The sequence below is a fragment of the Mauremys mutica genome, chromosome 12 (assembly GCF_020497125.1).
Source record: "Mauremys mutica isolate MM-2020 ecotype Southern chromosome 12, ASM2049712v1, whole genome shotgun sequence".
In the NCBI taxonomy this organism is placed as follows: domain Eukaryota; kingdom Metazoa; phylum Chordata; order Testudines; family Geoemydidae; genus Mauremys; species Mauremys mutica.
In genome coordinates, this window is record NC_059083.1 from 30,586,893 (window position 1) to 30,610,293 (window position 23,401).

Here is a 23,401-nt window from a genome sequence, read left to right on the forward strand (position 1 = left end):
TGGGGTCACCCCCAAGTATCGCGTCCATCTCCCTGTAAAAACGGCAGGTCGTGGGGGCAGATCCGGATCGGCGATTCCCCTCGCGGGCTTTGTAATAGGCACTCCGCAGCTCTTTAACTTTAACCCTGCATTGTAGTGTGTCCCGATCATGGCCCCTATCCAGCATAGACCTTGATACCTGCTCAAAGATATCGTAATTCCTACGGCTGGAGCGCAGCTGGGACTGCACAGCTTCCTCCCCCAAACACTAATGAGGTCCTGCAATTCGCCAGTGCTCCATGCTGGGGCTCGTTTGCCGCGTGGAGGCATGGTCACCTGTAAAAATTAACTGATTGCACTCCACACACACCTCGCTGCAGCAAACAGGAAGGAGATTTTTAAATTTCCCGGGGCATTTAAAGGGCGGGTCACCTGAGGCCAGAGCAGTAGAGTGCAAACTGATGAGCAGAGTGGCTGAACAGGAATTCTGGGATAACTCCTTATTCCCTGGAGGACAATTAAAGCGCTGGTGAGTGTCCACACCTGATGAGCAGTGCTAGATCACCAGCCCTGCACTCCTTATACCCCAACCCGGATGGGTTTTCAGCCAGCGCTGCAACCAGGGAGTTGCAGCGCTGGTTGTGCCCTGCAAGTGTGGACGGAGAATAATTGCAGCGCTGGAAAGCCTCCACCAGCGCTGCAACTTGTAAGTGTAGCCAAGCCCTAATTTAAAGTTTTGCGTGCCAGTCAAACATGTTAATGTTTTTAGAAGGTCTCTTTCTATAAGTCTATAATATATAACTAAATTATTGTTGTATGTAAAGTAAATAAGGTTTTTTAAATGTCTAAGAAGCTTCATTTAAAATTAAATTAAAATGCAGAGCCCCCAGACTGGTGGCCAGGACCCGGGCAGTGTGCGTGCTGCTGAAAATCAGCTCGTGTGATGCCTTCAGCACGCATGCCATAGGTTGCCTACCCCTGGTCTAGCTACACCCCACACCAGGAATACATCTGGGATGCATAGAGATCAGTGACCAGTGACAGCCCCATGAGGGCAGTGTTGAGGTTGAACTGGCCGGTACCTTAACTGTATTTCTTGGTTTTCAGAAATTTGAGCTTTGATGAACTAAGCCCAGGTGGGGGAGATAAAATATTTTATGGGACCAACTCCAGTTGTTGGTCGAGACGAGCTTTGGAGCTGCACCGAGCTCTTCTTTAGGGCTGTGTTGCTGGTAAGCTCGTCTCTGTCCCCAGCAGAAGTTGATCCAATAAAAGATCTCACATCATCCACCTTGTCTGTGTAATAGACCGGAGCCAACCTGGCTGCAACAGCACAGCAAATCACTTCTGATGATCTGGATGTTTTGGAAGGTCACGATCTTCAGTGGAAAACCAGAACTTCCTTTTTGAATTCATGACTGATTCAGAGTCAGTTGTTCATGTGTCCTTGTTACCTGAATCCAGCCATGATTTCAAGGAGAATCTTCTTCTTGCTTTTGCTGAATCTAATAAACTAAATTGCAAACACCCCCCGCCAAGAACAACACCAAAGCCCCTTTTGTTAACATAAAGTTCCTGTTTTCCACACGCTCGCGGTGCAGCAGGGCCGGGGCTGTTTCTTTAAGAGAAGACTCGACCCTCCCCACGTGACAGGGTTTGCAATGAGGTATTTGACAATGTTACTTTCACTTTCCCCGGGCGAACGCTGCGAGCCGAGCGCAGATTTGTCAATTGGGAACAAACCCACGTTTCTTTTAACACCGTTCTACGAAAGTCACGCGATAAAACCGCGGCTCTTTGATCGCCAGAATTAGCTGAGCAACATGCGTGAGAAACGGGACCAGTCAGTGACCATGTCACTGTCCCAGCCAAAGGGGTGAAGTCTGGCCACACCCGGGAGATTTTAAACTTCCCAGAAGACCCAACCAGGTGGGTGAATTTTGCTTCAGAAGGGCTGTTTGTAAAGCCTGATACCCGATACTTATACCTTGGACAGATTGTTCAAAACACAAGGGAGTAAATAATCCTGTGATCATTTGTTTCTCTCTTTGCAGAAACTTGACAGAACAGCTACATTCAAAGTGATTTGTCGTCAAATACGTTGCAGTTTGTTTTCATAGCAATGTAACACGAGACTTTTACAGCTTGTGGAATTAGTCATTTCTTTGTTTTGCTGAATTTTATTCAAGAACAGGGGGCCCAACACTGTTCTTGGGAGAGATTTGTAACGTCCTACATTTTGAATACAGGAAATTTACTGCAGAAAATCCAGCTGCCATCAGTCTAGTTTTCTCCCTAACATTGCAGTTTTCTGCCTCTTGACTGGGGGGTGAATCCTTTTGTTCTTGTAAAAACTAAAATTATGCTCAGAATCAATCAAAACAGAAACCTGCCTCCTTTTTCTCCTTCTGAATTCAGTGGGAATTAAGCATGTGCCTAATGTTGATCCTGTGTTCAAGAGTGTCACTGAGTGGGGACTTCAGGCTATATTTAAAAAGGGACATTTATATATTGTGTAACAGATTAGCTCTTCCTGTGTGAAGAGCCATTCAAGGGTCAATATCATGAAGAAACCTATAGGAGTGCAGCTATTTAAAAATGGCAGCATTTTTGTGAAATTATGTGTTTGTTTTGATTAAAAATTTTGCTTATTTTAAAATTTTTAATCATGTATTATTGCACAAAATATTAGATTTAGTTTTTCCTTTTTTCACCCTTTTCTTCTTTTAGACAGGATAAGGGATGGGTGAATAAAATGTTTTTATTCCATTTGATTAGGGTTTCTCATTTTGAATCAATTTGAAATATTTTTTTCATTTAGCATCATTTTGTTGAAAAATTAAAAACATTAAAATAATAGGAAAAATCAGTTTTAAAAAACAGATTTCTAAAAGCCATACTCTATTGAAAAATCAGTTTGTTTAAGTATTTTTGATGAGGTTCAGTATTGTCAACTCTCATAGTTATTTGTGATTTTTTGTTGTTTTTATTTTGTCTCCCAGTTTTCGGTAATTTTCTGAAAGCCCTAATGTTCTAGTTCTGAGTGTATGTGATAATATTTGATTTCATTTAAAGTAAAAAATAAATTTCTAGCCTTTATAGTTGCAGGGAAAAGTTTAAGATTGAATGTACCCTCAAGGCTCAAAAACCAAATGGCAAAAAATAGGAACTCAAAATGTATATTTAAAATATTGATTTTTTTTAAGTCAGTCACATACCTTTTTGGACCCAATTTGTGATTATTTTTTTTAAAATGTGTGTGCAGGGGGGGAGGATTTTTTGTATTGATTTTCATAAAGCAATAAATATTCTAAAGCACAAAAAACCCCTCCCCACAAAAATGTACAGCTTGTATATGTTCCCATAATTAAACAATTATGCAGTTTTACAGCTAATCAAAGCTAAAAGACCAGACAATCATAGGCATGGGAAGTAGGGCTGGGGGGGGGGGGGTGCAGTGTCCCCAGGTTTTATGTGGAGCTCCACTCCTGCCCGCCACTAGCTGTGGCCCCAGCCTCAGTCCCTTTACCCCTGTCTGTGCGCCACCCTTCTGGAGATATAGCCCTGCTCCCAGCCCCAGCTCTGAGGGGAGGGGTAAAGGGCATGAGGTAAAAAATTTGAGGGCACTTTCACTGGCTTTTAGCACCCCCACTGTAAAAACTGTTCAAGTGCCACTGCAGACAACACAAGACCAGACAATACCATGCACCCCTAACACATTAGGGTTGGGGTTATACTGACTTTTGAATCCTGGGTTTGGCAGTGCTGCTGCTCTGTTTTTGAAAGGCACAAACAAATTTCAGTTTGCTGCAATGGGGGCAAGGAGAGGTAGCTCAGTGGTTTGAGCCTTAGCCTGCTAAACCCAGGGTTGTGAGTTCAATCCTTGAGGAGGCCACTTAGGGATCTGAGACAAAAATTGGTCCTGCTAGTGAAGGCAGGGGGCTGGACTCAATAACCTTTCAAGGTCCCTTCCAGGTCTAGGAGATTGGTATATCTCCAATTAATAATAATAATTCATCCAATCTACACAAACCAGTTTATCACCCCTATTAATTTAATTCACCAAAGTGCTGTAGTTTTTTGGCAATAAAGATCTGAAGGAAATGCCAGATTCTCAGGGTAGATGAAAATTGATCTTTAAAAAATGATTTAAAAAATTAAATCAGAGGCTTTTCTTTCACTTGGATTTTTTTAAAATTTAAATTAAATACTGGTTTATCTTTCAGATTAAAATTATGACAACTGATGCTAAGACATATAACATTCAAGCAGTATATGCAGCAAAGAATCCTGTGGCACCTTATAGACTAACAGACGTTTTGCAGCATGAGCTTTCGTGGGTGAATACCCACTTCTTCAGATGCAAGTCAAGTCAGTATATGCTTGCTTCAAAGGTTTTAAAGAAAATCAGATCAATGAAGCAGTGGCAGTCACTGGCTAAGCACCTGAATGCAGAATTTGTTGAAGGGCTCATTCAGCTTTTGACAGCAATAGCCTGTTCTGCAGGTACAGAGAAAATATTTTATTCATTTCAATGTACCCAACTAGCTCAATTCAATGACTCGTCCATTCAAAATTGAGAAACCAGTTGGGAGTTGAAAAATCAGGAAAGTTTGTTTTCCACTTTGAACCTATCATTAAGAACACGGTGTGAGAGGATGAGATCTACCAGCTCTAAATTCCTGAAGGACACGGTGACCAGAAACAATCAGTTCAATTCACTAATTGCAGATAATAGTTCCTTTTTTCTAACAAATCAGATTTGAATGCAAGACATGTTTTAGTAAAGTATTTTTCTCCTCTCTATCCTGTTGTCCAGATCAAGTTACAGTGAAGATGAAGCTTCTTTCATTCTGTCCTAGCTCTGCAGTGAGCACTTCTCTGCCTACTTTGATCATTTTCTTCATTATTTATCACATTCACAAGCTGGAATCAGGTAGGAATCCCTCTGGTCCTTCTGCTGCTTGTAGGATTTGTTTCATTGTAGTGATTTATAAATCATGCCTATTCCACTCCTTTGAACAAAACTGAAAAAAACCCAAACCAATCAACCAAACAAACAAAAAAACAACTCCAAACCCACCCCTATAACAAATTTCAGATTGGCTCAATATCAGTAAATAAGTCTCCACATCCTCCACAACCCTTCTGGAGGAGTAATTCTCCATCAGCTGCATATGAGGCAACTCAGATTCTCTATCCATCTAGGTACTTATATCATCATAGTATCTGAGTGTGAGGCTGTATGGAATATGGGTGACCATTTATAATGGCATTGATACCAATATTACAAAATCACAATAACTCTTATACAAGATATGCCACGAGAAGTAATTATGCCGCTCTACCCTGCGCTGATTAGGCCTCAGCTGGAGTCTTGTGCCCAGTTCTGGGCGCCACATTTCAGGAAAGATGTGGACAAATTGGAGCGAGTCCAAAGAAGAGTAAGAAGGATGATTAGGGGTCTGGAAAACATGGCCTATGAGGGAAGATTGAAAGAACTGGGTTTGTTTAGTCTGGAAAAGAGAAGACTGAGAGGGGACATTGTTGCATCTAGTGCTTCTCAAGCGGGCATGGACAGAGCCCAACAATCAATGTGATTGGTAGCAAAGTCGTTTATTTCTCTCCAGCATACTTCTTATATACAATTATGACAAGCAATCAAGCAATTGCTAATTGGTTAATAAAATACACACAGGCACAGCTATAACTTCATTGGATAATTGTCATCCTGTACAACTTCTAACTTATTATCCTGTTTACTGCCTACTGGCAGATGAGAACCAGCCCAAGGCCAGCATCTCACTACACAGTTCACAGCCTAATTAGCCCGTCCTTGAAGCCTAAACACCTCAGCTTCCCACACTACCATCTGCCAAGTTAGCAAGAGATTCCCACATCTCCCCCCTTTACTCAAAATCAAAGCAAGGAAGGGCAATAGCAAAACGTTCCCAACTCATAAAATCAGTACTACAATCTACACAAGCCAAAACAAAAAGGCAAATAAAAACACCAGCTGCCTAACTAAACCGTAACAATATCTTCCGCAGTGCCCTGCTCTTACCTATTACATCCCTCCTCCAGATAACATAAGTGGCCCAAGGGGCCAGGAGGGTCCCGCCAAGGTGCGTGCCACACAACAGCAACGGCGGCCAGACAAAATAGCAAAATACAAAAGGCAAACAGCAAAAATACACAGCATGCTTAGCATTAAAACAAAACCAAAACCAAATAGTATTTCCTTATTCTATAGGGCTCACCTATAACCATGCAATTCTTAACACATAACACCAACAACACCAAACAAAACATAAAACACCAAAAATAAAACAAAATAAAACAAATAAATGGTGTAAATTCTGCAGGGTTCCCCCCTTCTCTATTGCACACCAACCTGTGACAAATTTCTGTTACCAATTCATCCCTCATATGTCAGGTGATCAAACTGACACTGGTGGGGGGGGGGTCCTAGAGAAAACACACCAAAAACCACATAAAAATCTTCCCTAAAACAACACAACAACAATTCTGGCCAGAAAACAAACACCACAAAACAAAACATAAAGCACAAAACATAAATTTTAACTCTAATTAGTAAATGCATGGTATATTAAATACTGTGCAGCTGGCATTAATTTTCTTTAATTATCTAAAAAACAAAAACAGGTCTACCCCTACTGGGCAGTCAATCATTACTTAAAATACACAAATATCCTTATTAATTTTAGGCAAAACAGGGGAACATTAATACAAATGCTTTTTGGCTTGCTCTTTACTTTTAACTTCTGCTTTTAAGCACTAAAAAAAAACATCACCACTTACAGTGCCCTTAAAGCCTAATACAATTTTAATTACATAGCACTGTATACATTCTTTAATTAATTTAACAAATTATTCATAGCCAAACAATTGCAAACTAATTTCTTCGCCTGAATTTATTTACAAACATTTCAAAAACACCAAAAACTTTTCTCTTTAGCATCTTTACAAAATTCAACTGCTGTTTTCTCCAGCAACTACAAAGTTAAATTTCACTGTGCCTTAAATCACTCGCTTGTCTTCCAACAACCACCTTTCTCAACTTAAATCACCATTCCAAGTATCCTCCTGAATATTTAAAATTCCCAAGCTTGTGCTTAATTACCTTTTCTTTCCACTACATCCTCAAAAGTTTTCAACCTGATTTCCAATCTCTCTATCTATTGCCTGCCCGCCTGGGCCCGATCCTTTTTTCCTCTTGCTAAACCGTTGCTTCCATGGGTACCAACTTATTTTACTACCAATTTAGCTAGGAGAATGGGCTTCTGAACTAGCCCCCACCCTTCTGGTCTCTTCTGTGAACAGTTATCTGTACTTTCCCACCGTGGGGGCTACATACTCATGCATATAACTTTAATCACAACATCTACTTTCCGCCTACATCATTTAATATTGGCTACATCTAGTATCAAACAACCTTGCAACTACCAATAGTCAGCACATAACACAAAAAATTACAAAATTTAGGTAAGGCTAACAAAAGCACTTTAGATAAAGGTACTTTGGGTCACACAGGCCCAAAGCCATCCTCCCGAGTTACCTAAATTTATGCCTAGTAACACCAACTCCTCCCCCCTTTGAGAATACTCAACAAACTTTTGGCTGAGTTTTCTCAAACTTTAAAAACAAAAAGCAATCAAGCTCTAAAAAGCTGGGGTTAGTAATGAGGGGGTAATTAGTTCCACATTTATCCTCCCCATGGACCTGGCAGGATTCGGTATATGAGAGCCCACACCCACCCTAACCGGTCCACATGCTGGGGGGGAAGCACTGCAAATATTTACACTTCCACCCAGACAGTGTCCAGGTATGTCTTTACAACCCCAAATCAGATGGTACTTCTAATGTATTTGTAAGGGCAGTGGGCCATCCCAGTGCTCAAAATCACTCCGAATGGCCATCAGCTGGTTATTCAGAATATTAAACATACTAATTCCCACTGCAATACTTTCCCAGCCTCAGTAATAGCCCATACCATTTTTGCCAGCAGCTTCTGGATTCTAAAACTAATGGCAAAAATAATATGTAACTTACCAACTCCAGCCTGTACTTGGGTTAGCGGCGCTCCAACAATAAAAAACTAAATAAGGGCAATATCATTTACAATCCAATTAGGGAGGGCAATACATACTAAAAAATTTATCCAAAACACAGGGCGCAGCCTGTAGAATAAATTTCAAAATCCAATTAATATCACATTTCTCAGCAGGAGTCCCAAATTTCTTTCTGCCAGTGTACAATTCTTTGTTTCTTTACCAGGGTCAGTTCTTAATGTCCTTTTAGTTAGGAATTTCTGGACTTTGGCAATGTCAATAATGTGAGTGTTTTTTCTTCTTTTCCACCACTGTTGTGGTTCAGCTTCTACGGGGAAAATTACCAGGACATCATCCTATAGTGGTTTTGCTTCTTTCAAAAAAAATTCAATAACACAATGGGGGCTGCAGCGGACAAGGGAGAGGTTAGCTAGCACGTCACCTTGTCCTTTTTTCCTAGTATTTAAAAGCACAATGGAGCTTAAAAAAAAAATAGGCCAATCATCAGTAGGAAAATTCTCCTGATGTGAAGGGGTCTTTTTGCAGAAAAATCATGGGTCCAAGCAGTCAGTCTTCTGGTTCCAAAAAGTGGCAGGGCTGCTAGGATCTTTGGGCAGCTCTTCCATACCTGTAAAAGGAGACAGCTAACACATTCCGTTAGTGCCTGGTAGGGTTTTTCAACTCTCACAGCTTTTTGGGCCCAGTCAAGCCCCCCTTTTTCTTGGCTGTCCACCAAGTCTTAGCTGAGTGGCGTGTCCTTGACCGGGGCCAGAAAGATTTCTTCGGTTAACTCATTCTGTTCTTTTTCCTTCCCTGCTTGGCTTCTTTTAATCTGTGAATCCTGTGTCAGAACACCCAGCTGTTGCAGCTCATACCGGAGAAGCATAACGATTTTCCCGGCACTGTCCCAGGCTCAGACCAGACAGCGTAGGACGCCTTCTCCAGGTTCCTGCCAAAACAACTTACTCGCTTGTAGGTCCAAACGACCTCCGGGGCCACGGCATGAGCCTCTGCCTGCGCCGTGCACTCCAACGTCTTCCCGTCCAGGGCTCGCTTCCAGCGGAGCACCTCCTCGTCCTGTGCCCGAAGGCCGGTCAGGAGGAGCCTCTCCAGCTCCCCCTCTTTCCTTAATAAGTGAGGTAGTGCAGCAGGGGAGATTCCTTCCCCCTGTCGGTTCATAATGTGCAATAAAGGCTTCTGTGTTATCTTTTCTTCAGCTAATACAGCGGTACTCATAACTTAGCCGCTCTCCTCTGGGCTCAGGTGCGCCTCTCTTTTCGGACGCCCTGCGGCTTATAGCCACTCACCTCTGAGCTCAGGTGCGCCTCTCCTTTCGGACGCCCGGGGGCTTCTCCAGCACTCCCCACCGCAGCTCCTCCGCCTGGACCAGGCCACCGACACTAGGCCACCGACACTATCATCATTCGATTCGAATCACGTCGGGGTCACCATTTGTTGCATCTAGTGCTTCTCAAGCGGGCATGGACAGAGCCCAACAATCAATGTGATTGGTAGCAAAGTCGTTTATTTCTCTCCAGCATACTTCTTATATACAATTATGACAAGCAATCAAGCAATTGCTAATTGGTTAATAAAATACACACAGGCACAGCTATAACTTCATTGGATAATTGTCATCCTGTACAACTTCTAACTTATTATCCTGTTTACTGCCTACTGGCAGATGAGAACCAGCCCAAGGTCAGCATCTCACTACACAGTTCACAGCCTAATTAGCCCGTCCTTGAAGCCTAAACACCTCAGCTTCCCACACTACCATCTGCCAAGTTAGCAAGAGATTCCCACAGGACATAACAGTTTTCAAATACCTAAAAGATTGTTATAAGGAGGAGGGAGAAAAATTGTTCTCCTTAACCTCTGATGATCGGACAAGAAGCAATGGGCTTAAATTGCATCAAGAGAGGTTTAGGTTGGATATTAGGAAAAGCTTCCTAACTGTCAGGGTGGTTAAGCACTGGAATAAATTGCCTAGGGAGGTTGTGGAATCTCCATCATTGGAGATTTTTAAGAGCAGGTTAGACAAACACCTGTCAGGGGTAGTCTAGACGGTGCTGGTCCTGCCATGAGTGCAGAGGGCTGGACTAGATGACCTCTCGAGGTCCCTTCCAGTTCTATGATTCTATTGTAAGGTACCAGTGGAAAAGGCTTGATTTGCTAAATATAAGTTTGTTTATAGGTCTGTATCATCTTTGTATGGTGAGATATAAATATGTGTGGTATATTTGTGTCTCAAACTTGTGCTGTGACACCCCCAGACAGACCGGCATCAGCACTATCCAGCCTGCTGTAGAATGACCCATTGAGAGAAGCCTTGGGGCTATGAGTCAGCAGGACGTAGACAAGTATCAGGGGGTAGCCGTGTTAGTCTGTATCCACAGAAACAATGAGGAGTCTGGTGGCACCTTAAAGACTAACAGATTTATTTGGGAAAAGCTTATGCCCAAAATAAATCTTAGTCTTTAAGGTGCCACTGGACTCCTTGTTGTTTTTCAGGACATGTAGGGACATGCATAGGTGCCGACTTCTACTGGTGCCGGTGAGTGCTTGATTCCTCCCTCTGCCCCTGCCCCATCCCTGCCCTGCTCCCATTCCAACACCTTCCCCAAATCCCGACCCCAGACCGGCCTCTTCCCTGCCTCCTCCCCTGAGCATGCCATGTTCCCACTCCCTCCGAGAGCTTGCTATGGCTGTGTGGCAGCAGCAAGTCCTGGGATGGAGGAGGAGGAGGAGGTGTTGTGGGATGAGGAGTTTGGCTGCCAGTGGGTGCAGAGCACCCACTAATTTTTCTCTGTGGGTGCCCCAGCCCCGGATCACCCACAGAGTTGGTGCCTATGGGGTCAGGCCGATGGCCAGGGGACTCCAAGTACCTTTTCATGCCCATGTGCTGTGAGTTTGTGTTTGCCATGTGGCGTGGACATCCTTTGTCCCAAAGGATATAAAAAGGCGGCTGCATCTTCTCCATTTTGTCTACAATCCTGCTTCTCACCTCTGGAGTAACTTGCGTACAAAGTGAAATTTTGAACAAAGGACTGATAGACCCATCCAAGCTTTGGATGTGTTCCAGATGGACTTTGCAAGCTAGCAAATTCACCAGTGCTGCTAAGAACCTGATATATGGATTCTGAAGTCTCTCTCTCTGTATATATATGTGTGTGTGTATATATGAAAGTATCTGACTGCTTTGACCATTTAGCAACTCTCTTCTTTTTCATTCCTTTTCTTTTCTACTAAAACCTTTAGATTTAGATACTAAAGAATTGGCTGGCAGCATGGTATTTTGGGTAAGATTCAAACTGGTATTGATCTGGTAATGTGTCTGGTCCTTTGGGGAATTAAAAGAACATTTTTTGTAAAGTGAATAGAGTTTTTAAGTAACTTCTCACTGTACTGAACCTATTCACAGATTGGGAGCCAGAGACTGCAATGCAGTAAAGGGGGCTATGTGATTTTTTTTTCTTGATAACCAGTGTGGGGGATCAGGAGCACAGTTTGTGACTGGTTGGTGAATCTAACTATAGTGTAAACCACCAGTTTTGGGAGAATCTTCTCTCCTTTTTGCAGCCTTCCCTGATATTGGCATTTCCACTGTGGGCTGCTCTACACACCTCTGGTCATGCTGAGCATCCTACTTCACATGCTTGCATCCTCTGTGACACAGTCCTTTCTCAAACACCAAGAAAATCTGGCCTAAAGCTGAAGTGATTTGGGGTCAGTGAGGCCAAGGCAAGTGAGTCCCAGAGTTGAAGACCCTGTACTGAAAATGTCCTGGCAGTGACCCCGTCTCACTGAAAACAGGTGGAGGGGGGCAAAGGAGGAAAACTCAAGAACCTCATCTCATCTCAATGAAAATGGTGTCTTCATACGAGGTGAGAGGTGGTGGTCTCCAAAGAAGCTGGGTCCCAAAACATGAGGGTCTAATTCTAGGTGATCTCTGTTGACTTCAGTGGAGTCAGGATTTCATCTTTTCACCCTTCTCATATGAAAACCAACACTGAGAATCACATCAGAACTATAGTGAAGGCTGGGACAGATCACAGAGCTCAGGTATACAGTGTATATACTCAGGTCACCCTGTCCAGTCACGGGGCACTGAAATGGCTCTGTGGCATGTCAAATTAATATAAGGGGAGTTATCAGTGACACCTATACCTGAGCTGGCCTGTCACTTTTTTTAATGTAACTCTCCCCTCCCCCCCTTTCACTTGTTCGTTATTGTGCCAAATTTTCAGTGTTCAAGCTGGAAATTTGATTGCCAGGTGTCTGCCCCAGGCTGAATTTTTGGAAACTTTGAACCTATTGAACCCTCTGAGCTGCTTCTCTTTTTGCTTTGGTGTATTTCACAGCCCAGTTCAATGTGACAGGTCCTGGTCACCCTGTCACTGCTGTTGTGGGTGAGGCCACTGTGTTACCCTGTCACCTGTCCCCCAGGATGAGCGCTGAGAACATGGAGGTGAGATGGTTCCGATCTGATTTCCTTTCATTTGTGCACCTGTATCAGCATGGGAAGGATCAATACGGGAACCAGATGCCAGACTATCATGGAAGGACAGAGCTTTTGAAAGCTGGCATCACGGATGGGAATGTTTCCTTGCAGATTCTTAATATCAGACACTCAGATGAAGGACAATACAACTGTTTTGTTCAAGACGGTTCTTTTTATGAGGAAGCCCCATTGGAACTGAAGTTAGCAGGTCAGCTGCTCTTGTCTGTATTATCTTAGTCTGGGCTGCAGTTTTTGTTCTTTTCTACTGCAACAACTGTGACTAGCAACTTGTGAATTATTTTAGAGTAACACAGTGTGACTAGATTTCAGCACACGATCACGTTCATACACTTTGGAAAATATGCTGAAAACTTCCCCAATGCTTTATTAAAGACCTTTTCAGAATGGTCAAGAGATTTCCTTGCCCAAAAGATGTTTTTGGCTGACTTGAAAAGGAGGGAGAGAAAGGAGGGGAAAGACATCTAGACAAATATGGGCCTGGTTTATACTAGAAAAGTAGGTCAGCTTAACTATGTCACTCAGGGGTGTGAAAAATACACACTCCATGACTGACAAAACTAAGCTGACCTAAGTCCCCATGCAGGTAGCGCTGGGTCAACAGAATTCTTCTGTCAACCTAGCTACTGCCTCTCAGAGTGGTGTATTACCTATGACACCAGGAGAAGTCCTGCCGTTGGTGTAAGTAGTGTCTCCACTGAAGCACCACAGCAGTGAAGCTGTGCTGCTGTAGCCTTTCAAGTGTGGACAGCCTGTGGTCTTCCAATTTCTCTGCAATCATTCTGAGGCATGGCTAAGGTGGGATTGCAAGGTTTATAGGCCTTCTGATGTGGGTGGTCACTACTGGTAGTTAGGTGGGGTACAGTAGCTTTCTGATTGTCTGAGGCCACATAAAGATGGTGGTGAGGGAGGGAGACATTATGTATTTATCGCTAGTGGATGAGTCCGAGCATTTGTCCCCTGCTGCTCTGACACAGTAACCATGGAGCCAGTTAGATTTATTTATTTAAAAATAGAACAAACAAAATGTGTATCCAATATATTAAAAACAGGCTTTCTGAAAAATTCATATCCCACTAGATATTTAAATGAAGTGGCCAGATTTCCAAATTTGTTCAGTGCTCCATTGCTCTTGGGGGGAGAGGACAATATCCCTCACTTATTCAGTGAAATTATTTTAAATATTTGTTCACATCTTTTCCTGTGTCCACGGGTATTGGGAATTCAGAAATTCCAGTGTTCATTTATCCCTTCTATGTGATCAAGTGATCTCTAGTGGGAGTAAGGGATCGACAATCTCTCACTCATCCTTTTAGCTGTTAAGTTACCGCATTGATTTATCACACATTTATGTAATTTTCTTCTAGCTTTGGGCTCCAATCCTCTCATCTCTGTGGAGAGCCACCAGGATGGAGGGATCCGGGTGGTTTGTCAGTCGGCTGGGTGGTACCCAGAGCCCAAGGTGCTATGGAGAGATCGCAGTGGGCAAGAATTACCATCACTGTCTGAAGCAAAATCCCTAGGGGATAGTGGCCTGTTTGAAACAGAAAATTCTATTATTATAAAAGACCATTCAAACCAGAATCTGTCCTGTTGGGTCAGGAACACCTTTCTCAATCAAGAAAAGGAATCAACAGTTTATATAGCAGGTCAGTTACCAGCTAACCCACTCGCTTAAATCACCTTCAGCAGAAACAAAACAAAACAAAGAACTGAAGCATCTGTTGTGCATATTTTAACAACTACATAAAAACAAAGAAGTTCAGAAACTGGTACCTTAACAGTCACAACTCAGGCAATTTGCCTTAATTTTGAAGATTCAGAGTTATCGGAGTTTTGGGTTTCATGTAAATTTAATCTTAACTCTGATACTCCTGAAACTCTTACTTTAAAAAAAAAAGTGTGATTTTTGAGAAGAAATATTCACCAAACGTTCAAAGAGTTTGTTCCTAAAAACTTAACTTCAGCACAGTGATTTTGTGACTGTAGCAATTTGTACACTATGGTTTGTTTGCTGACTTTTCAATGAGTGAAATATCACCAAATTGTGTGGGCTTGTTTCTGTTGATATTCAATGGGAGTTGTGCTTATAATTCACTTTGCCTTTGTTTACACACACACGCTGCACTGATTATCTACTGAGTTATTGATGAAACGCCTAGTTTGAATGCTCTTATTTCAATTTCAGAGTGTCCTGTGTATTTAGCTTAAGTCAGTTCCTTACTGATTTATACTAAATGGATAAAGGACACTATTCAGCTGATTTACAATTTAAAGTTTTGTCAATCAGTTTAGTTAAATTGGGGCAGTCCTGTTACATGGTCAGCTGTGGAATCAATGTAACGTTGACTGCATGAGTGTTACACCAATTTCCCTAAACCAGTGCACAAATCCTGTGTGGAGAAGGCCTTAAGCATGTTTGAAATGCCCACCCTGGCTAGATGATTTAAATGCTGTAAACACAAGAACGGCAAAAGAAGATGAATCAATTTTCAGCACTTAATGTTCAGATCAATTGAGATTATGATTCATCAAAATAATTGGGGAAATTATTTGTGACTCACCAAAATACTCTTGCAATTTCTGAATGTTGCTGAACAGTGAGGACCAAATTGTTTGCTGCCATAACTCCTCTGAAGTCAGCAAGGCTGCCCAGAGGATTCAGGGGGCCTGGGGCAAAGCAATTTTGGGGGCCCCTTCCATTAAAAAAAAGTTGTAATATTATAGAATACTATATTCTCGTGGGGGCCCCTGTGGGGCCTGAGGTAAATTGCCCCACTTGCCCCCGCCCGCCCCCGCCCCCGTGCGGCCCTGGAAGTCAGTGCGATTTTTGTGAGCAGAGAATTTGCCCCTGAACTCAATGAATCTATGAATACCATGAATCAAACCAGGCCGGTTCATTCACAGGTTAATCAGAGCTAAAGCTGTTGTTGGTTGGAGTAATTTTCACAATCAGGTTTTGGTCTTTTGTGTAGCATAGAGGGGGTCATGTTTTCACTCTTAGCTCACATACGTCCTGCTGGGGACTATTTACGTAGTTACGTGCAATAGAGAAAAAAATAGTGTTGTCCCTGCTTCCAAACTAATGTAAATCCTGTGTGGTTTATTTTTCAGATTTCTTTTTCCCGAAGGTGAATCCATGGATGGTGGCTCTGAGTGTGATTCTCCTGGTTTTCTTTGTTTGTTTCATTGGCCTCACTCTTTATCTATTTAAAATGAAAGGTAAACATCATGGCAAAATTTAGTGAAATTAACAAGAAATTTTCTTCTAATAAATGGAAAAAGGGAAGAATGAAATTTTACACTGGGCTAAGCAGGGGAAGCACGGACCTACACTGCGCTCCCCTTAGCAGCACAGGGAAGGAAACATTAGTAAGGTTCCCATTTGCTCCAGGAGGCAGTGATCTGCACCAGCCCTTTACAGGCACAGAATATTTCTCCCCCAGAACTGCCTCAGTTAAGCTGAATGGAGCATTTGGGGAAGGTGTGGAGGGAAGATTGATCCAAAACCTTCTCCACACATCACTCTTTTCTCACCACTTCCCACCCAGCTGAGCAGTTATTCCCTCCACAGTCCCCGTGGACTGTGAGAATTAGTTAATGTCTTTTTCCCTCCTCTGATAAGTGAATATTTGTACAGAGTTGGGCCCCCATAACGATTGTGTGAGATTTTATTTTGGGAGCAGTTGTCTGTGATTTCATTTAAAGTTAAAAAGAAATTGAAATGAGACAAAGCCTGGCAAATTTCACCCCAATAGGTGATGCTAAAAAAATATATATATACACAGTAGAAAAGAGGGGTCTGAATAGACGTGAGCTCTGAGCCTGAACCTGAGTTCTGACAATGGTGAGAAACAATAAGTCAGAGATGGAGAAGGGAAAACTTTTGCTCCTCCTGGTGTTGAGAATATGAAACCCATCAAAGGCTCATGAATTGTATAATCACTGGGCAACTTTCACGAAATGCAGACAACTGTATAACCAAGGCAAAAATGCTCCAAATAAGAATTTATATTTATTTCTGTTTTATATAGAAATCTGTAAGTGTCGTGCTCTTTCCTCCAGCAAGGAAAACTTTTGTACAAATTTGTCTCCTCATAAGGGTATTTCTTTGTTTGTTTATGCATTTTTTAGGTGGAGTTTTTTAACCAGAAAAAGATGAAAGCCCAGATACTGCACTACTGATATCAGTTAGATCTTTGTCATTGACTTAAATGACTGTAGGATGAAGCACTGAATGCACGTCATATCGCTAAAACAATAATGCTGATAATTTGAGGGCCAGAAATTCCAGTCTGTACCCCCAGAGCTCCCAACAAAGCCAATGGGAATGTGAGAGAGACAAGGAAGCAGGATTGGACTCTAATGGCCAGATTTTTAAAGGTATATGGTCAGCTAACTCTCACTGAAATCAGTGGGAGTTAGGCTCCTAAATGGCTTGTAAAATCAGACCCTAATTCCATAAGGAATTCAAAACTTTCAGAATTGTAAATCCTTCCAGAATTGTAAATAGTCAGTTACAGTTGGACACTTAATTCTTGTGTGGTCACATGGTTAGTAAAACATTTCATTCATGTTGGTATTTAGGGGTCAGGCATTCATATCATGAAAACACTCCTTTATTTCTCCATTAACTGAAAATTATTCTTAAATAACTTATGTTTACATATGTTTGCTTTATTTCATTTATTTAGGGAAACATCTTGGAGAAATCAGTAAGTTCAATTTTTCTCCACATAAAACCTTTTCCATTTAGTTGTTTGCTGTTTATTATTTATGAGGATTATTATTAAAGAGAGATCAATTTGAAAATCCCATGAAATATCAGTGATAGTGTATTGATCATAATTCATTATGTGGGTAAGAGGAAATCGGAACATGTTCTTTGAAATGTATCTTCTGTAAGGATGAAATCCACATGGTGCTGGAGGCACCATGACATGGGGGACCAGGAGGACTCTGTGCCCCCTATGTCCTCTTGCCTTATCAGACAAGTAAATAATTAGCTGCAATGTGGATCTTGTGTGTAATTATATTTGTGGAGGTAATAGGTAATAAAAAAGGTAATAATTGGAGATATACCTATCTCCTAGAACTGGAAGGGACCTTGAAAGGTCATCGAGTCCAGCCCCCTGCCTTCACTAGCAGGACCAATTTTTGCCCCAGATCCCTAAGTGGCCCCCTCAAGGATTGAGCTCACAACCCTGGGTTTAGCAGGCCAATGCTCAAACCACAGAGCTATCTGTTGTTCATTTTTTCATTTAACATTAAAAGGAAATTGGGATGAGATTAAGCCTGATAAGTTTCACCCCAACAAGTAATATGAGAAGTTTTATACACTATATTCAACTTTCACAAAACTCAGACAACTGTATATCCAAGAGAAAAATGCTCCTAATAATAATTTATATTTATTCCTGTTTTTGTTGTTGTTGTTTTGTGTGTGTTTAGGGAAACGTGATACAGAAATCGGTAAGTGTTGTGCCCTTTTCTCCAAGAAGGAAATCTTTGTACAAATTTGTCTCCTCATGTTTTATTGTTTAAATAAGAAAAACATGAATGCCCTGATGCTGCACCACTACCATCAATTAGAGCTGTGCCTTTGATTTCAACGAGTGGAGAATCCAACACTAAATGCACAAATCACATCACTAACAGAATAATGTTGATAATTTTAGGGTCCAATATTACATTCCGTGCACACCTAACGCTCCCAGCAAAGTGAATGGAAACGTAATATGCAAGGAAGCGGGATTGGGCTCTAAGGGCAGCTATCTAAAGGTATTTGGACACCTAATGCCAATTGAAATCAATGGAAGTTAGGAACTTAAATACCTTTAAAAAGCTGGCCCTAATTCCCTAGGGAATTCAAAACTTTCAGAACTGTAAGTCCATGCAGATAATCAGTTATTTTTTGATATTTTAGTGTAGTCACAAAATGAGCCCAAATGTCTACACCACAATTTTACAGGCCCCCAGCCCATGTCTTGTGAGCCTAGTTAGCTGACATGGGTCAATTGGGGGCATTCAGTTGCTGTGTAGCCACATCCTATGGGACTTCACAGGTGCTCCATGCCCTGCTTGGGGGTTGGAAAGAGACTCTTCTCCCCAGACCTCAGTGGTTTCCCTGCCCATAGTTTGGATCAATTTGTTTGTGAGGGACAGGCTGTATGATGGGAGGCTGGGTCTGATTCCATCCTAGAAGAGATGCACTTAATTAGTGTGTGTTTGTTTCTGATTCTATGTTACCTAGATGATCTTCAGCGAGAACTTGGTAAGTGTTTCTATTTCTCGAATGCAGCCTTTTCCGTGGTATCGAAACTATCTCGGGATCTATCGATCTCTTGCCCTTCTGCCAGGTGGAGTTCACAGCAAGATGGGCTGGGTTCAATGTCAAGGGTTCCTCTTAGCAACACAAACCAGAAAACACTTGAGACCCCACCCAATAATCTGGGAGAATTTAACTCCATTCCTGGGCTCTTTTAAGGCTATGTCTGCACTACAGACCTTACAGCCCTGCGATCAGGTCTCCCGTGTAGCTGCCCTGTGCCGACATCCCACCAGCATAATTCAACCACCCCCAATGAGCGGCAGTAGCTACGTCGCTGGGAGAGTGTCTCCTGCCGACACAGCACTGCCCACACTGGTGCTTTTGTCGGTGAAACGTATGTTGGTCAGGGATGTGCTTTTTTTCACATACTGACTGACAAAAGTTTTACTGACAAAACTGCTAGTATGGACACAGGATAAGAGATAAAATTTCCTGCTCACCCGCTCTGAGTTTGGGTGTAACAAAAGAAAACTTGTATTACAAGGCAAAGGGACCCAGCATTGGTTTGGGAAAACTCCACAGCCATGATTCGAAAGCATGTAACCCTAAGCAACCCCCCACCCCACAGGACATTGGGCAATGTCCTTTGCCTCCATTTCCCACCTTCCCTTGTGAAAATCCAATGAGCGAACGACCTGTAACACACCACTCCCCTCTCCCGCCACTGCAGCCCACTCACAGCAAAGACCCAGAGTTCAGAGGTTCCCTCCCACCCCTAAATGGTGTGTGTGTGTGTGTGTTGGGGGGAGCAATGCATCCGCTGCTGCCTCCACCTCTGCAACTGGCTTGCTGCTGCTGCTGCTCTCCCTGTCACCACTGCAGCTACAACTTGGCCCCTAGGTCTGCTCATCAGCGGTTTCAGCACTTGCAATCACTGAACTGAAACAAGGGCTTTCCATGGGGTTCAGTCAGCTCTGGCTTTAAACACGGGAGAAGGAAGGGTCAAATGGTACCTAGGTCTCTCTAAGGGGAATTCATAGCATCAGGCAGGAACACCTGTCCCCATCCGCTCTGATTTTCACTGGGTTTTGGCATCTCTATCCCCTGCTTAGCCAGGGAGCTTTAATTTAGGGTGTTACTGACATACCCAGGGTACAATCCAGACTAAGGGGTGGCTGTGTCACCCCTGCCCTGCAACCTGGGTGCCCCATACAATTCTCTGCCTCTGTAGCCTCCACTGGGGCTGGATTCTTTAATTGATTTGCAGATTAAAAGCAAGGCCTTAATCTGGCATCAGAAGAGGACTGGGAGCCAGTGAAGGGACTGGAACATGGGCCTGATGTGTCACTGTGGCCTAAGCCCTGGAGAAGACCGGCAGGTGCATTAGATACCGGCTGGAGCCTTCACACTCAGCTGTGGATTCAGTGATCTGCAGTAATCCAGCCTGGCAGTGGCAGAGGCAGGGATCACTATGGCCAGACCCTTGCCCACAGGAAGATGCAGAGTTTCCTAGTGAACTGGGATGTTTAGACACTGATGCTACCTCCATCACCTAGGCCTAGTGAAGGGTCACATAGGACCTGAGTCTTTGCACCTCAACTTTGGTGAATGGGGCTGTTGAAATTCAGTGGAATGAAGGGGAGTGTCATCTAGTTCTTCAAAATGTGTCCGTGTTTTGGTATCACTTGGCTTAAGATGAACCCAGGCAAGAGCAAGCTGCTCTTCATCGCAGAGCCCTGGTGTTCTTGTGTTTGCTCAGCTGAGTTCTCATCCCTATCTCTGTGTTTTTTTTCAGACTGGAGAAGAAACATCGTCTGCCCAGGTAACTACAGCTCCTATTGCATCGATATCCAAAGCTCCCCCTCCCTGAGACTTCCAGTCCCTTTTTCTCATACAGTTAACATTTTGCATTTTGCACTGGAGTTCTTTTGTACACACTGGAAACTCAGAGGATCCTCACGTACCGGGGGTAGCCGTATTAGGCATAAGCTTTTGTGGGTAAAAAAACCCCACTTCTTCAGATGCATGGAGTGAAAGTTACAGATGCAGGCATTATAGAATGAGACATGAAGAGAAGGGAGTTATCCCACAAGTGGAGAACCAGTCTTGAGAGGGCCAATTCATGGGGATGTGGTCCACTCCCAATAATAGATGAGGAGGTCTCAATTCCAAGAGAGGCAAAACTGCTTTTGTAATGAGCCAGCCACTCCCACAGTGGGAAAGTCACAAGAGCGCAAAGAGGGAGACACATCGGGATTGGGAAGGGCCCAGAAGGCTGAGGGATGGGGCAGCATTTGGAAGGGGCTGGAGGGCCGGCAGTGCCTGGCAGGAACAGGAGGGTGGGGAGAGCAGCAGGCCCTCAGCTGAATGGGGCTGGTGCGGAGGCAGTAGGAGTGGGGGCAGGTGGAAGGGCCTGGAGGTTTGGTGATGGTGGCTGCTTGGAGGGAACAGGCAGGTGAGTTGCTGTTTTCACACTCACAGCAAATTCTCTGTAACCTTTCACGTCCTGCTGCCCTGGGCCTCCCCTGCCCCATCTCCTTCTCATCCAATATGCTTTTCTCTCCCCTCTGGGATCCCTTCCTTCATGTCTCCATTCATCTCTCTGCTTGCTCTCCCTCCTTCCCCTCCCGCTCCTTCTCCCCCAACACTCCCCTTGCTCTCACGTAGGCCAAGGGCACAGGGATGGGCAGCATCTGTTCTTTTCTCCCAGCGATGATCTCTCTCACCTGGGAATAGGGTGTTTAAGATGGGAAACGGCAGGGAGAGGTGACACGGGTCAGTGAGCACTGAGCAGCGGGAGCTCAGTTTCTCACCACTCCCGTGGGGCCCCCCAGTAACACCTGGGTCTCTAGTCCCCTCCCTGGAGAGATGTGGAGCAGGACATGGAAGAGCCTGAGTCCCACACTTGGCTCAAGTGACCCTTTTGCTGCAGGGCCCATCTCTGCCAGGGGTGTGACTCTCCCCTGCATTGTGCTGATATCTCAGAGCTGCTCCCCATTCAGAGCTGACGGGTAAATCCTGCAGGAAGGAGATTCCCTCGTTCACTCTCCATCTGGGGCAGATTCTGTCACTAAGACCACGAAACCCTCCCCCAGGGCCAAGCTCTGCCCCTAACGCTCTGATTCTCTCTCCCCAGTGAATGTGACTCTGGATCCAGACACGGCTCATCCCCAACTTGTCCTGTCTGAGGATCGGAAAAGTGTGAGATGTGGAGATACACGGCAGCAACTGCCCAACAGCCCTGAGAGATTTGACACTGATCCCTGTGTGCTGGGCTGTGAGGGATTCACCTCGGGGAGACATTGCTGGGAGGTGGAGGTTGGGGATGGGCGATACTGGGCTGTGGGGGTGTCCAGAGAGTCTGTGGGGAGGAAGGGACAGATCAGCCGTAGCCCTGAGGGGGGGATCTGGGCTGTGGAGCGGGACTGGTGGGGTCAGTTCCAGGCTCTCACCTCCCCTGCGACCCCACTGCCCCTGAGCCGGGTCCCCAGCAGGATCCGGGTTTGTCTGGACTGCGACCGGGGGCTGGTGACATTTATAGATACTGGTGACGAGGCCCCGATCTTCACTTTCCCGCCGGGCTCTGTCCCTGGAGAGAGAATCCGACCCTGGCTCTGGGTGTGGATGGGATCCCAGCTCAGACTGTCCCTGAGACACACAGCGAAGGGGGTATCCGGAAATCAGCCTCTCGGACCTCAGGCTCTGTGATCTTGGAGGGCTCCCATCTACCAGCCCCTTTCTCCTCATCGCTGTGACCCCTGGAAGTGCCTCCCCATCCCTCTGTGCAGTACCAGGGATGGGAGGGGGTAGAACTAACAGCTGGGCTGAGGACAGGTGGAGGTGAGGGTGGCAGGGTCACAGCATTGATCAATCACGGTTTGGGGGGTTGGGGAGAAGCAGCAGCAGCAGGGAGTGGTTTGTACAGATCAGTGTCCTTAGATCTCATTGAGGGCTCCCAGCCCGGGATCAGCATGAGGGGAAGGGATAAGATCAGGGAAAGAAGGGAGCAGCCAAGGGGGAATCATCTGTGACAGGGAGGAGAGACACAGGGAAATAAAGCAGGATGGAAAGTGAGGCTAGAACAATAATGAATAGAAAAGGACAGTATGGAAGGAAAGGGAACATGAGCGGGACGGAGAGATTTATTACAGAGATTTATTTTGCCTCTGTCTTCACAGACAAGGTCAGCTCCCAGACAGCTGCACTCTGCAGCAGGGTATGGGGAGGAGGTGACCAGCTCTCTGTGGAGAAAGAAGTAGTTCGGGACTATTTAGAAAAGCTGGACGAGCACAAGTCCATGGGGCCGGATGCACTGCGTCCGAGGATGCTAAAGGAGTTGGCCAATGAGATTGTAGAGCCATTGGCCATTATCTTTGAAAAATCATGGCGATCGGGGAGGTCCCGGATGACTGGAAAAAAGCTAATGTAGTGCCCATCTTTAAAAAAGGGAAAAAGGAAGATCCAGAGAACTACAGGCCAGCCAGTCTCACCTCAGTCCCTGGAAAAATCATGGAACAGGTCCTCAAGGAATCAATTCTGAACCACTTAAAGGAGGGG

At 44.2% G+C, this 23,401-nt stretch overlaps 1 protein-coding gene across 2 annotated transcripts; it reads left to right on the top strand.

The window, feature by feature from the left end:
• Positions 1 to 1,685: 1,685 nt before the first annotated feature.
• LOC123345115 (butyrophilin subfamily 1 member A1-like) lies at positions 1,686 to 23,121 on the top strand. 2 transcript variants are annotated; one of them, XM_044981783.1, is made up of 10 exons: positions 1,686 to 1,908; positions 4,799 to 4,915; positions 12,416 to 12,763; positions 13,941 to 14,222; positions 15,688 to 15,795; positions 17,268 to 17,288; positions 18,025 to 18,045; positions 18,827 to 18,847; positions 20,640 to 20,666; positions 21,981 to 23,121. In XM_044981783.1, exons 2-10 carry the CDS (start codon positions 4,816 to 4,818, stop codon positions 22,550 to 22,552), a joined length of 1,500 nt encoding a protein of 499 aa, XP_044837718.1. In that variant the 5' UTR covers positions 1,686 to 1,908; positions 4,799 to 4,815; the 3' UTR covers positions 22,553 to 23,121. The 2 variants fall into 2 exon arrangements, with proteins under 2 accessions (XP_044837718.1, XP_044837717.1); XM_044981782.1 differs by lacking the exon at positions 1,686 to 1,908 and adding an exon at positions 4,365 to 4,485.
• The last annotated feature ends 280 nt before the right edge of the window (positions 23,122 to 23,401 follow it).

What these genes read in the sequence shown, in the direction of transcription:
- LOC123345115 (XM_044981782.1), top strand. Translation starts at nt 4,395, where the DNA reads ATGAAGCAGTGGCAGTCACTGGCTAAGCACCTGAATGCAGAATTTGTT. An exon ending in ATTGGAACTGAAGTTAGCAG is followed by an intron (nt 12,764 to 13,940) that starts GTCAGCTGCTCT and finishes ATTTTCTTCTAG; the next exon opens with CTTTGGGCTCCAATCCTCTC. An exon ending in ATCAACAGTTTATATAGCAG is followed by an intron (nt 14,223 to 15,687) that starts GTCAGTTACCAG and finishes TTTATTTTTCAG; the next exon opens with ATTTCTTTTTCCCGAAGGTG.